At 46.4% G+C, this 13,860-nt stretch overlaps 1 protein-coding gene across 2 annotated transcripts in view; it reads right to left on the reverse strand.

Annotated features, from left to right (window-relative positions):
• The window catches only part of LOC123996318 (disabled homolog 2-like), an 11,327-nt gene extending 10,958 nt beyond the window's left edge, over nucleotides 1–369 (reverse strand). The window contains exon 1 of one of the 2 annotated variants that reach the window (XM_046299670.1): nucleotides 257–369. Coding sequence is in view for 1 of the 2 variants with exons in the window: in XM_046299669.1 (XP_046155625.1) it covers nucleotides 169–173 (5 nt within the window). In the remaining variant the exon portion in view is untranslated. Of the gene's footprint in view, nucleotides 1–168 lie in introns of both variants that reach the window. The other variant, XM_046299669.1, reaches the window with a different exon arrangement.
• Nucleotides 370–13,860: the final 13,491 nt, after the last annotated feature.

Consider the following 13,860-nt stretch of genomic DNA (forward strand, 5'->3'; position numbering starts at 1 on the left):
GGTGTACTGGGGTATTCACATTTTTAGAACGAAACCTGGACATTGCCAAAAAAGTAGAGATTGGGCAAATGAATTCAGTCTAGGTAAATGCTAAAAGTAGATAGCTGTACTTATAAGTAATTAGAACATTTGCAATATAAACATACACAAAGGATAGTTTCAACAAACCTCATTAAAGGAAAAACCTTTCATTAGTCATTTAACAATGTAAATCTCTTTCTCCCTGTCCAAGCCTTGAGAAAGACATACATCTCACCTGCTAAGGATGTTGTTCCTTTCTACTCTTTGGCTCGACTCGAGCCTCAAAGCCGTGTGAAATGTCTTGGAGCCAAAGGTCAGAAAGATACCTCACTGGTGATGTATTAACATCCGCTGGCGTTGCAATAAAATACTTTGGAACTCTTCAACGGAGTTGCTGTAATTCCCACCAACAGCATAATCTCTCAGGTGATATTGACATCAGTAATGAAAGAAGTAACAATCGAAAGGTCATAAGGGCTAAACTGGTGTAGCAATGCTAAGCCAGTCTTACCATGTATTAAATAGAATGAAAATGTCAGGTGGTCAGCTGAAAAACAAATTGGAATATTGAAGCCCATTTCCCATATTACTCATACACAGAGTATACAGCATTTACAGTGCCTTCAGAAAGTATTCAGACCCCTTGACTTTTTCCACATTTTTTTACATAATTACATTTCTTCCTCAGCAATCTACACAAAATATCCCATAATGTATAATATATATTGTGGCATACAGCAGGTCAGCCACCAGGGGGAGACTCGTCGAGGCAGATGGAGTATACATCACGAGGCGATGGCTCCCTCTGCTGGACGTGCCAGGTCTCGACGGGCTCTCCAAACCAGTTTTATAATCAAGCTAACGGAAGATGCCGACATCGAAACATACCTCTGTACGTTTGAACGGACAGCACTACAGGAAGGATGGCCAAGGCCGAAGTGGGCAAGTCTGCTAGCCCCGTTCCTCTCTGGGAATGCCCAAAAGGCATTTGGGCAAACGACAAACAGGCGGCTAACTATGACGGACTCAAACGGGAGATAATCAGCCGCTATGGGTACAGCCTGGCCCATCGAGCTCAACTGTTCCACAACTGGAGGTTTGTAGCCGACGCATCCGCCCGAGCCCAGATGAGCGACCTACTGTGCATCACCAGTGCATGGTTCCTAACCGATGTATCCACCTTCTCCATCCTAGACAAAGTGGTCCTGGATCGCTTCTTACGGGCATTACCCCACGACATGAAGAGGGCAGCAAGTCTATTCGCGCCCCAGACCTTGGAGGGCCTCCTAGAAGCAGTGGAGACGCATCAGAACACTCAGGCCCTGCTGAGTGGAAGCCAGGCCGAGTCGGCGACCCGTTTGAGGGGATGGAAGGACAGCCCCACTGCTGTGTACCCCAAACCGACAGTTCGGCTGGGGTAGGGTTGACCCACCACCGATGACCCCAGGTAGATGGAGACCAAAGGAGGTGTTTTGAGTGTCGCGCCTGGGGGCACATTGTCTAGAATTGCCCGGCTTGAGAGGAGTCGATGCCATCAGCAAGCCCCGGAGGCGAGGTGGGTCACGGAGTGAACTATGTCACCTCCTGTTGGGCGTTCCACAAATCAACTGCGCCCATGGTCCCGGTGAGGGTTGACGGATACGACACTGAAGCTCTATTACAACGAGCCTGCTGAACCAGGGGGCCGAACGTGAGAGGGAGATGTTCATTTCCTGTGTTTACGGTGATACAAAGCGGTATCCAACCATATGGGCCAACATCGTGACCCCACAAGGGAGCTGACAGATGATGGTGGGTGCCGTACCAGAGTTGCCGGTACCTCTCCTATTGGGACGAGATTGTCCGCTGTTCCCAGCCCTGTGGGGGCACGAGCTGAGAAAAAAGGTATGAGCTGGCTGAAGACGAGAGCGAGGACGACCCATCGCCTGTGCGGCCCGGAAGCAAACGGTTGACCAACCTGTATCTATGGTTTCGGAGTCGGAGGGGGCGCCAGAACCCGACTCCCCTGGGGAAACACTGGAGGAGGAGCCCAGCCCCTCTCCTCAAATTTGAGGAGCCAGTTGAGACACACGCTGGGGAACAACTGATGGGACAATTCGGGACTGCCCAGTGGGAGGATCCGAACTTGAAAGTCGCCGCAGCCCAAGTGATAGCGGTGGATGGACAGCTACTTCCGGGGGTGAGTGACTGGCTATACCCCCATTTCCAAATCATGAATAACCTTTTGTATCAGGTGTCGCGCCAACAGGGGGAACTTCGAGAGGTATTGTTGCTGCTCCAATGGTACGTGTGAACCGTTCTTCAGCTGGCCCACACCCACCCGTTGGGTGCGCACCTGGGAATGGAGAAGGCCCGGGAGAGGATTTCCGGCCGGTTCCACTGGACCGGGATGAGGAGAGCCGTGGAAGACTTTTGTCGCAGCTGCCCAGAGTGTCAAATCACTGCACCAAAAGCACACTTCCAAAACCCACTGGTACCCCTACCGATCATCGGGGTGCCCTTTGAACGCATCATCATGGACATAGTGAGACCCCTGGTAAAAACAGCATGGGGATACCGGTACATCTTGGTAATAGTAGATTATGCCACCTGGTATCCCGAGGCCATTCCCCTACGGGTGGCTGAATCCAAGGGAATCGCCCGAGAGCTGTTCCACCTCTTTTTCCGGGTGGGCATCCCGAACGAGTTCCTGACAAACCAAGGTACTGAGTTTATGTCCCGCCTAATGAAAGATTTGTGTGCTCTTCTGCTAATCAAGCAGATCCGGACCTCTGTCTTTCACCCGCAGACGGATGGGCTCGTTGAGTGGTTCAATAAAACGCTCAAACAAATGTTGGGGAAGGTCATCGAGCAGAACGGGAAGAACTGGCCAGCTACTACCCCACCTAATGTTCTTAATCCGAGAAGTACCCTAGTCCTCCACTGGTTTTTCCCCTTTCGAACTCCTCTATGGGAGGAGGCCACGCGGCCTTCTGGACCTCGCCAAGGAGGTCTGGGAAGCCCAACCGACCCCCTTATGCAGCGTGGTAGAGTACGTGGAGACGATGAGGGAGCGGATGACAGCCATATGGCCAGTGGTAAGGGAACATATGGAGAAGGCCCAGCGCGCCCAAGCCCAGGTCTACAATCGGGGAACCCAGACCCAAGAATTCCAGGTGGAAGACAGGATGTTGGTCTTAATCCCCACAGCCAAAAGTATGTTCCTGGCAACGTGTCACAGGCCATACGAGGTGACAGAGAAGCTGGGACCTGTCAATTACTGTGTACGGCAGCCGGGGAGATAGAAACCGCAACAGATTTACCACGTGAACCTGTTGAAGAAGTGGCACAAGAGGACAGCCTTGGCCGTGTTATGGTCGGGACCAGGATGCCAATGATACCAGTGGTGGTCCTGAGCAATGAGGACCTCGACCCGGCACAGAAGCAAGAGCTCAGGAAGCTTGTCGATCGGAACACGGCCTGGGGAAACGGTACGAAAGAATCCATATCGGATTCCTGTGGCCCGAAGTAAGGGGGTCGTTGAAGAGTTCCACAGTGCATGGTGCAGCCCCATCGTGTTGGTGCGGATGCATGTGACACGGGACGGATGCATGTGACACGGGACTAGTGGCCGTTCTGTCCCAGATACACGATGGGGGGGAGTACCCAATCATGTACATAAGCCGAAAGCTGATACCCAGAGAGAAAAAGTACTCTATTGTTGAGAGAGTGTCTACCGGTGAAGTGGGTGCTAGACACTCGCAAGTATTATCTGTTAGGTACCAACTTCACCCTGGTCACTGACCATGCTCCCCTGGTCTGGATGGCCAGGGGAAGGGACACAAACGATCGGGTCACCAGGTGGTTCTTGACCCTTCAATGCTTCTCTTTTTCTGTTGTGCACAGGTCAGAGGCGAAGCATGGAAACGCGGATGCCCTATCGAGAAGGGAGACACACGTCGGACTGATGACAATCCCCTCCCCGACAGAGCTGGGGGGGGGGACATACAGCAGGTCAGCCACCAGGGGGAGACTCGTCAAGGCCTCATCATGAGGCGATGGCTCCCTTTGCTGGACGTGCCAGGACAGACCGGCTCTCCGGCCAGGACTGATTGGGGCTGATTGTGGTTGGTGAGTAATCAAGGACTGATTGCTCACCAGCTGGACGGGTCCCATAAAGCTGCCAGAAGGGCAGCACACAGGAGAAGGGACTGGGGGAAGAAAGGTCGGTACCAGAGGTAAAAGGAGGGAGTTCAATTTTTGTTCACCACAGGATACAGCAAGACACGGAGCCCAGAAAATGGTATCACCGGAGAGGGTCTCATGGGGGAGACCTTTTCTTTTGGTTTGTTGTTCAAATAAACACCCTTGAAACCGAGCTAATCCTACTCTGTCCGTGTCTGATCTGTGTAAACGTTTTGACCAAACCCCCTGGTCTGCCACAAGATATACACTGCTCAAAAAAATAAAGGGAACACTAAAATAAAACATCCTAGATCTGAATGAATTAAATATTCTAATTAAATACTTTTTATTCATATTTGAATGTGCTGACAACAAAATTACAACGCCTAGGCAAGCTCCTGATGAGGTGGCGGATGGTCTCCTGAGGGATCTCCTCCCAGACCTGGACTAAAGCATCCGCCAAATCCCGGACAGTCTGTGGTGCAACGTTGGCGTTGGTGGATGGAGTGAGACATGATGTCCCATAAGTGCTCAATTGGATTCAGGTCTGGGGAACGGGCGGGGCAGTCCATAGCATCAATGCCTTCCTCTTGCAGGAACTGCTGACACACACCAGCCACATGAGGTTGAGCATTGTCTTGCATTAGGAGGAACCCAGGGCCAACCGCACCAGCATATGGTTTCACAAGGGGTCTGAGGATCTCATCTCGGTACCTATTGGCAGTCAGACTACCTCTGGCGAGAACATGGAGGGCTGTGCGGTCCCCCAAAGAAATGCCACCCCACACCATGACTGACCCACCGCCAAGCCGGTCATGCTGGAGGATGTTGCAGGCAGCAGAACGTTCTCCACGGCGCCTCCAGACTGTCACGTCTGTCACGTGCTCAGTATGAATCTGCTTTCAACTGTGAAGAACACAGGGCGCCAGTGGCGAATTTGCCAATCTTGGTGTTCTCTGGCAAATGACAAGCGTCCTGCACGGTGTTGGGCTGTAAGCACAACCCCCACCTGTGGACGTCGGGCCCTCATACCACCATCATGGAGTCTGTTTCAGACCGTTTGAGCAGACACATGCACATTTGTGGCCTGCTGGAGGTCATTTTGCAGGGCTCTGGCAGTGCTCCTCCTGCTCCTCCTTGCACAAAGGCGGAGGTAGCGGTCCTACTGCTGAGTTGTTGCCCTCCTACGGCCTCCTCCACGTCTCCTGATGTACTGGCCTGTCTCCTGGTAGCGCCTCCATGCTCTGGACACTACGCTGACAGACACAGCAAACCTTCTTGCCATAGCTCACATTGATGTGCCATCCTGGATGAGCTGCACTACCTGAGCCACTTGTGTGGGTTGTAGACTCCGTCTCATGCTACCACTAGAATGAAAGCACCGCCAGCATTCAAAAGTGACCAAAACATCAGCCAGGAAGCATAGGAACTGAGAAGTGGACTGTGGTCACCACCTGCAGGACCATTCCTTTATTGGGGGTGTCTTGCTAATTGCCTATAATTTCCACCTGTTGTCTATTCCATTTGCACAACAGCATGTGACATTTATTGTTTTATTGTCAATCAGTGTTGCTTCCAAAGTGGACAGTTTGATTTCACTGAAGTGTGATTGACTTGGAGTTACATTGTGTTGTTTAAGTGTTCCCTTTATTTTTTTTGAGCAGTGATATATATATATATATTACACACATACACATACATACACACACAGTGGGGCAAAAAAGTATTTAGTCAGCCACCAATTGTGCAAGTTCTCCCATTTAAAAAAATGAGAGAGGCCTGTAATTTTCATCATAGGTACACTTCAACCATGACAGACAAAATGAGAGAAAAAAAATCCAGAAAATCACATTGTAGGATTTTTAATGAATTTATTTGCAAATTATGGTGGAAAATAAGTATTTGGCCACCTACAAACAAGCAAGATTTCTGGCTCACACAGACCTGTAACTTCTTCAAGAGGCTCCTCTGTCCTCCACTCGTTACCTGTATTAATGGCACCTGTTTGAACTTGTTATCAGTATAAAACACACCTGTCCACAACCTCAAACAGTCACACTCCAAACTCCACTATGGCCAAGACCAAAGAGCTGTCAAATGACACCAGAAACAAAATTGTAGACCTGCACCAGGCTTGGAAGACTGAATCTGCAATAGGTATGCAGCTTGGTTTGAATAAATCAACTGTAGGAGCAATTATTATCTGGGGCTCCACGCAAGATCTCACACCGTGGGGTCAAAATGATCACAAGAACGGTGAGCAAAAATCCCAGAACCACATGGGGGGACCTAGTGAATGACCTGCAGAGAGCTGGGACCAAAGTCTACCATCAGTAACACACTACGCCGCCAGGGACTCAAATCCTGCAGTGCCAGACGTGTCCCCCTGCTTAAGCCAGTACATGTCCAGGCTCGTCTGAAGTTTGCTAGAGAGCATTTGAATGATCCAGAAGAAGATTGGGAGAATGTCATATGGTCAGATGAAACCAAAATATAACTTTTTGGTAAAAACTCAATTCGTCATGTTTGGAGGACAAAGAATGCTGAGTTGCATCCAAAGAACACCATACCTACTGTGAAGCATGGGGGTGGAAACATCATGCTTTTGGCCTTTTTATCTGCAAAGGGACCAGGATCGACTGATCCGTGTAAAGGAAAGAATGTGTCGGGAGATTTTGAGTGAAAACCTCCTTCCATCAGCAAGGGCATTGAAGATGAAACGTGGCTGGGTCTTTCAGCATGACAATGATCCCAAACACACTGCCCTGGCAACAAAGGAGTGGCTTCGTAAAAAGCATTTCAAGGTCCTGGAGTGGCCTAGCCAGTCTCCAGATCTCAACCGCATAGATAATCTTTAAAGTGAGCTGAAAGTCTGTGTTGCCCAGCAACAGCCCCAAAACATCACTGCTGTAGAGGAGATCTGCATGGAGGAATGGGCCAAAATACCAGCAACAGTGTGTAAAAACCTTGTGAAGACTTGTCCTGTCATTGCCAACAAAGGGTATATAACAAAGTATTGAGATAAACTTTTGTTATTGACCAAATACTTATTCTCCACCATAATTTGCAAATAAATTCATTAAAAATCCTACTATGTGATTTTCTCATTTTGTCTGTCATAATTGAAGTGTACCTATGATGAAAATTACAGGCCTCATCTTTTTAAGTGGGAGAACTTGCACAATTGGTGGCTGACTAAATACTTTTTTGCCCCACTGTATATATATTGGTGACCTTATTTACCTAAGTATTCAGACCCTTTGCTATGAGGCTTGAAATTGAGCTCTGATGGATCCTTTTTCCATGCAACATCCTTGAGATGTTCCTACAATTTGATTGGAGTCCACCTGTGGTAAATTCAATTGATTGGACATGATTTGGAAAGGCACACACCTGTCTATATAAGGTCCCACAGTTGACAATGCATGTCAGAGCAAAAACCAAGCCATGAGGTCGAAGGAATTGTCTGTAGAGATCAGAGACAGGATTGTGCCAAGGCACAGATCTGGGGAAGGGTATCAAAAAATGTCTGCGGCATTAAAAGTCCCCAAGAACATGGTGGCCTCAATCATTCTTAAATGGAAGAAGTTTCGAACCACCAAAACTTTTCATAGAGCTGGTCACCCAGCCAACCTGAGCAATCGGGGGAGAAGGGCATTGTTCAGAGAGGTGACCAAGAACTCGATGGTCACTCTGACAGAGCCCTAGAGTTACTCTGTGGAGATGGGAGAACCTTCCAGACAGACAACCATCTCTGTGGCACTCCACCAATATGGGCTTTATGGTAGAGTGGCTAGACGGAAGCCACTCCTCAGTAAAAGGCAAATGATGGCCTGCTTGTAGTTTGCCAAAAGGCACCTAAAGGACTCTCAGACCATGAGAAACAAGTTTCTCTAGTCTGATGAAACCAAGACTGAACTCTTTGGCCTGAATGGAGTATTGTGTATAGATTGATGACGGGAAAAAACAATTGAATACATTTTTGAATAAGGTTGTAACGTAACAAAATGTGAAAAAGTCAAGGGGTCTGAACACTTTCTGAATGCACTGTAAGGACCGACACCGGGGATGAGAAGCGGGTACGGGGAGTCAAACATTTAATTATATATATGTTTTAAAGACTAGCAAGTTATCAGTAGCCCAGCTTATGTCTAGATAATACAAACTTTGAAAATATATTTACATTTACGATAGTCTTTTTAAAATAACAGCAGAGGCTTGCTTTACAACAATAACATCAATGAATGACATTAGGAGAAATATTTGAACACGCATAACCTCCTTCATAGCGTTATACCTAGTAGGAGATGGAGAGCATGTCTGAAGCGAGTGCTTTGCAGGAAGCATTACTGTAAGTCAAGCTAGTGGAGGGACTACAATGTCCTTTTCCTGGCTGGCCGACTTCGTATAAATCCTTCTGGAAGTCTTCTTTTCTCATTATTTCATACATAATTATAATGTATAGTAGTTAAGTAAACAGTATGGGTTAAGTAAACAGGGCAAAGTGGATTGAGCTCTTGAACTACATGCTTGTGATGTGGGAAATGTCAAAAACCAATGACAAGACATGCTTGTGGGTTGCAAATTTGGTTTCTTGCAAGTTATGGGAATAAAGCCATTACGTTTCCTGACCTGTAAAAGTGAAAGCATTCGGCTGGGTTTATTTTTAGGTTGCAGGGAGGTTCTGAGAACGTTTTACTCTGGTTCTTTGAAAGTTTTCCTGGGAGGTTTTATTTATCCTCTGAGAACAGAAATGAAAGATTATTGGTTTTTAAATAACTTCCTTTAAAACTTCACTGAATTTTTCAATAAGACTTATATAAATAAAACTGCCATCTTATTTTAGGTTAACTTTTTTGAACTCCAAGCATATGCATTGTTTGTGTGTGACACGGCGTCAATGATAATCGAACCAATAATGTTCGGTTCTCTAGGCATGGAATTAGTCCACGGCACCACCAGCATGGAGCTCGTGTGCCGTGTTTTTTTTTTTTTTTTACAAAAACAAGACTGTTCATTTTAGTCTTTTCAAAGGAAAATTTCAAAGGAAACAAGCACTCATTAAGATCAGGTGTGGCCAATTAGTCGGTGCAGCCAACACCTGGACACACTTCACATGATACAATTTTTTTGTGTTGCAGCCTGAATTCAAAATTGATTAAATGGATTTAATCTCACCCATCTACGCACATTACCCTATAAACACAAAGTGAAAACATGTTTTTAGAAAATGTTGCATATTTATTGAAATGAGTTACAGAAATATGTTGTACAATATTTGCATATTATTCATTTAAAAATTCTTCAAGCTATGTCAAGTTGGTTGTTGATCATTGCGAGACAGCCATTTTCAAATCTTGCCATAGATTTTTAAACCGATTTAAGGGTGTTCATAAATTCAATCTGGAGTGCTAGAGAGTGCTCTGAGTGCGTTCTGGGCGTTCGTAAATTCAGTGTTGTCAGATTGTACATTAGTATATTCAGAGCATTTTGCCCTTGGAGCATTCAGAGCACACACTGGATACTCTGGCTGAGGAGTAGGGTTGATCTGAGCGTTCTGACCTCACAACGACAGTCAAGCACCCAAGCTAACTGGCTAACATCGGCTAGCTACTTGCAGACACAAATGAGAGAACACATCACTCTGACCATTTTACTCACCATAGTAAAGCTGGTTAGTCTGTTTTCCTGTTATCCAGAGCGTTGGTGACTGTAACTGTGCTGCTGGCAACAATTTAATTACGCTTTTTTTGCAGACGTTTACTGACACCGGCCATATTCAACGGGTGTTGAGCCCAGTGATTTTTTTTTTCCGAAGTCAAAACTGTAACTAGGCCACTCAAGAAGATTCAATGTTGTCTTCGTAAGCTACTCCAGTGTATATTTGGCCTTGTGTTTTAGGTTATTGAATTTGTCTCCCATTGTTTGTTGGTGTAACGGATGTGAAACGGCTAGCTTAGTTAGCGGTGCGCGCTAAATAGCGTTTCAATCGGTTACGTCACTTGCTCTGAGACCTTGAAGTAGTTCCCCTTGCTCTGCAAGGGCCGCAGCTTTTGTGGAGCGATGGGTAACGATGCTTCGAGGGTGACTGTTGTCGATGTGTGCAGAGGCCGCGGCTTTTGTGGAGCGATGGGTAACGATGCTTCGAGGGTGACTGTTGTCGATGTCTGCAGAGGGTCCCTGGTTCGCACCCGGGTATGGGCGAGGGGACGGACGTAAAGTCATACTGTTACATTGATGCTGTTGACCCGGATTACTGGTTGCTGCGGAAAAAAGGAGGAAGGTCAAAAGGGGGGTGAGTGTAACGGATGTGAAACGGCTAGCTTAGTTAGCGGTGCGCGCTAAATAGCGTTTCAATCGGTTACGTCACTTGCTCTGAGACTGTTACATTGGGAAGCAGACTGAACCAGAGTTTTCTCTAGGATTCTGCCTGTGCTTAGCTCTATTCCATTTCTTTTTATAAAAAACATGCTAGTCTTGCCAATGATAAGCATACAGTCAGTATCCATAACATGATGCAGCCACCACTATTCTCAAACATATGAAGAGAGGTACTCAGTGATGTTGGATTTGTCCCAAACATAACGCTTTGAAAACTGTCTTCTGCCCCTCTCAAAAGATAGAATTTGTAGATAATTGGCCCTATTTCTGGGACTCACCCACAAACTGGACCAAGCCTGGCCTGCTGAGTGATGCACTCCATCCTCACAAAACATAGAGGTGTTCGCCTTAGCAATCTCACTGGAATAAAGACCTCCTCCATTCCTGTCATTATTGAAAGAGATTGTGATGTCTCACATCTCAAAATAGGGTTACTTAATGTTAGATCCCTCACTTCTAATGGCAGTCATAGTGAATGAACTAATCACTGATCATAATCTTGATGTGATTGGCCTGACTGAAAAAGGGCTCATGCCTGATATATTTAGTGTGTTAAATGAGTCCTCTCCTCCTGGATAAACTAGTGACCATATCCCCCACGCATTCCGCAAAGGCAGAGGTGTTACTAACATTTATGATAGCAAATTTCAATTCACCAACAACAACAAAAAGACAGTGTTTACATCTTTTGAGCTTCTAGTCATGAAATCTATGCAGTCTACTCAATCACTTTTTATAGCTATTGTTTACAGGCCTCCTGGGCCGTATACAGTGTTCCTCACAGAGTTCCCTGAATTCCTATTGGACCTTGTGGTTATGGCAGATAATATAAACATTTTTGGTGACTCACATGGAAAAGTCTACAGACCCACTCCAAAAGTCTTTCGGAGCCATCATCGACTCAGTGGGTTTTGTCCAACATGTCTGCGGACCTACTCATTGCCACACTCATGCCCTGGATCTAGTTTCGTCCCGTGGAATAAATATTGTGGATCTAAATGTTTTTCCTCATAATCATGGACTATCGGGCACCATGTTATTACGTTTGCAATCACAACAAATAATCTGATCAGACCCCAACCCAGGATCATCAAAAGCCGTGCTATAAATTCAAAGATTCCTAGGTGCCCTTCCAGACTTCCTCCATCTACCCAAGGATGTTGGAGTACAAAAATCTGTTAATAACCTAACTGAGGATCTTAATTTAACCATGCGTAATGCTCTAGATGCAGTCACACCCCTAAAAACCAAAAACATTTGTCACAAGAAATTTGCACCCTGGAATACAGAAAATACCCGAGCCCTGAAGCAAGCTTCCAGAAAATTGGATCGGAAATGGTGCTCCAACAAACTGGAAGTCTTCCGACTAGCTTGGAAAGACAGTAAGGTGCAATATCGAAGAGCCCTCACTGCAGCTCAATCATCTTATTTTTCCAACCTGATTGAGTTGAATAAGAACACTTCAGCAGTGATAAATTCATGAACTTATTTAATGAAAAGATCATAAACATTAGAATGCAAATTACGGACTCCACTTTGAATCTGAGTATTTCTCCGAAGTTCAGTTATCCTGAGTCTGCACAGAACTGCCTGGACCTAGGATCAATGGAGACGCTCAAGTTTTTGTTATCCTGTATCTCTTGACACGTTCATGAAAATAGTCATGGCCTCTGGACCCTATTCCAACTATACTACTGAAAGAGCTACTTCCTGTGGTTAGTCCTCCTTTGTTGAACATAATAAATGGCTCCCTATCCACCGGATGTGTACCAAATAAAGCCTCTCTTGAAAAAGCCAAACATCGACCTGGATTTTTTTATTTTTTTATTTTTACTCTCGGCCTATATCGAATCTGATGAAACATGGTGAAGCCCCAAAATTGCCTACCCTGGAAGCCTGTGTTTCAGACATAAGGAAGTGTATGGGGGCAAATGTTTAACTTTTAAACTCGCTCAAAACAGAGTTGCCCCAAGATACAAAGAGATCTGGGGTTGGATCTGACAATTAATCTTGATGGTTGTACAGTCGTCTCAAATAAAACTGTGAAGGACCTCGGGGTTACTCTGGACCATGATCTCTCTTTTGACGAACATATTACGAATATTTAAAGGACAGCTTTATTCCATCTTCGTAACATTACAAAAATCTACAACTTTTTGTCCAAAAATTATGCAGAAAGGCTAATCCATGCTTTTGTCACTTCTAGATTAAACTACTGCAATGCTCTACTCTCCGGCTACCCAGATAATGCACTAAATAAACTTCAGTTAGTGCTAAACACAGATGCTAGAATCCTGACTAGAATTAAAACAAAGTATCATATTACTCTCAACCCTCCTCTCCTCCCTTTCTGCATCCTTTGACTCTCTATGTCCCCTATCTTCCAGGCCGGCTCGGTCCTCCCCTCCCGTTCCGTGGCTTGACGACTCATTGCGAGCTCACAGAACAGGGCTCCGGGCAGCCGAGCGGAAATGGAGGAAAACTCGCCTCCCTGCGGACCTGGCATCCTTTCACTCCCTCCTCTCTACATTTTCCTCCTCTGTCTCTGCTGCTAAAGCCACTTTCTACCACTCTAAATTCCAAGCATCTGCCTCTAACCCTAGGAAGCTCTTTGCCACCTTCTCCTCCCTCCTGAATCCTCCTCCCCCCCCCTCCTCCCTCTCTGCAGATGACTTCGTCAACCATTTTGAAAAGAAGGTCGACAACATCCGATCCTCGTTTGCTAAGTCAAACGACACCGCTGGTTCTGCTCACACTGCCCTAACCTGTGCTCTGACCTCTTTCTCCCCTCTCTCTCCAGATGAAATCTCGCGTCTTGTGACGGCCGGCCGCCCAACAACCTGCCCGCTCGACCCTATCCCCTCCTCTCTTCTCCAGACCATTTCCGGAGACCTTCTCCCTTACCTCACCTCGCTCATCAACTTATCCCTGACCGCTGGCTACGTCCCTTCCGTCTTCAAGAGAGCGAGAGTTGCACCCCTTCTGAAAAAACCTACACTCGATCCCTCCGATGTTAACAACTACAGACCAGTATCCCTACTTTCTTTTCTCTCCAAAACTCTTGAACGTGCCGTCCTTGGTCAGCTCTCCCGCTATCTCTCTCAGAATGACCTTCTTGATCCAAATCAGTCAGGTTTCAAGACTAGTCATTCAACTGAGACTGCTCTTCTCTGTATCACGGAGGCGCTCCGCACCGCTAAAGCTAACTCTCTCTCCTCTGCTCTCATCCTTCTAGACCTATCGGCTGCCTTCGATACTGTGAACCATCAGATCCTCCTCTCCACCCTCTCCGAG

The sequence above is a fragment of the Oncorhynchus gorbuscha genome, linkage group LG15 (genome assembly GCF_021184085.1).
Source record: "Oncorhynchus gorbuscha isolate QuinsamMale2020 ecotype Even-year linkage group LG15, OgorEven_v1.0, whole genome shotgun sequence".
NCBI lineage: Eukaryota > Metazoa > Chordata > Actinopteri > Salmoniformes > Salmonidae > Oncorhynchus > Oncorhynchus gorbuscha.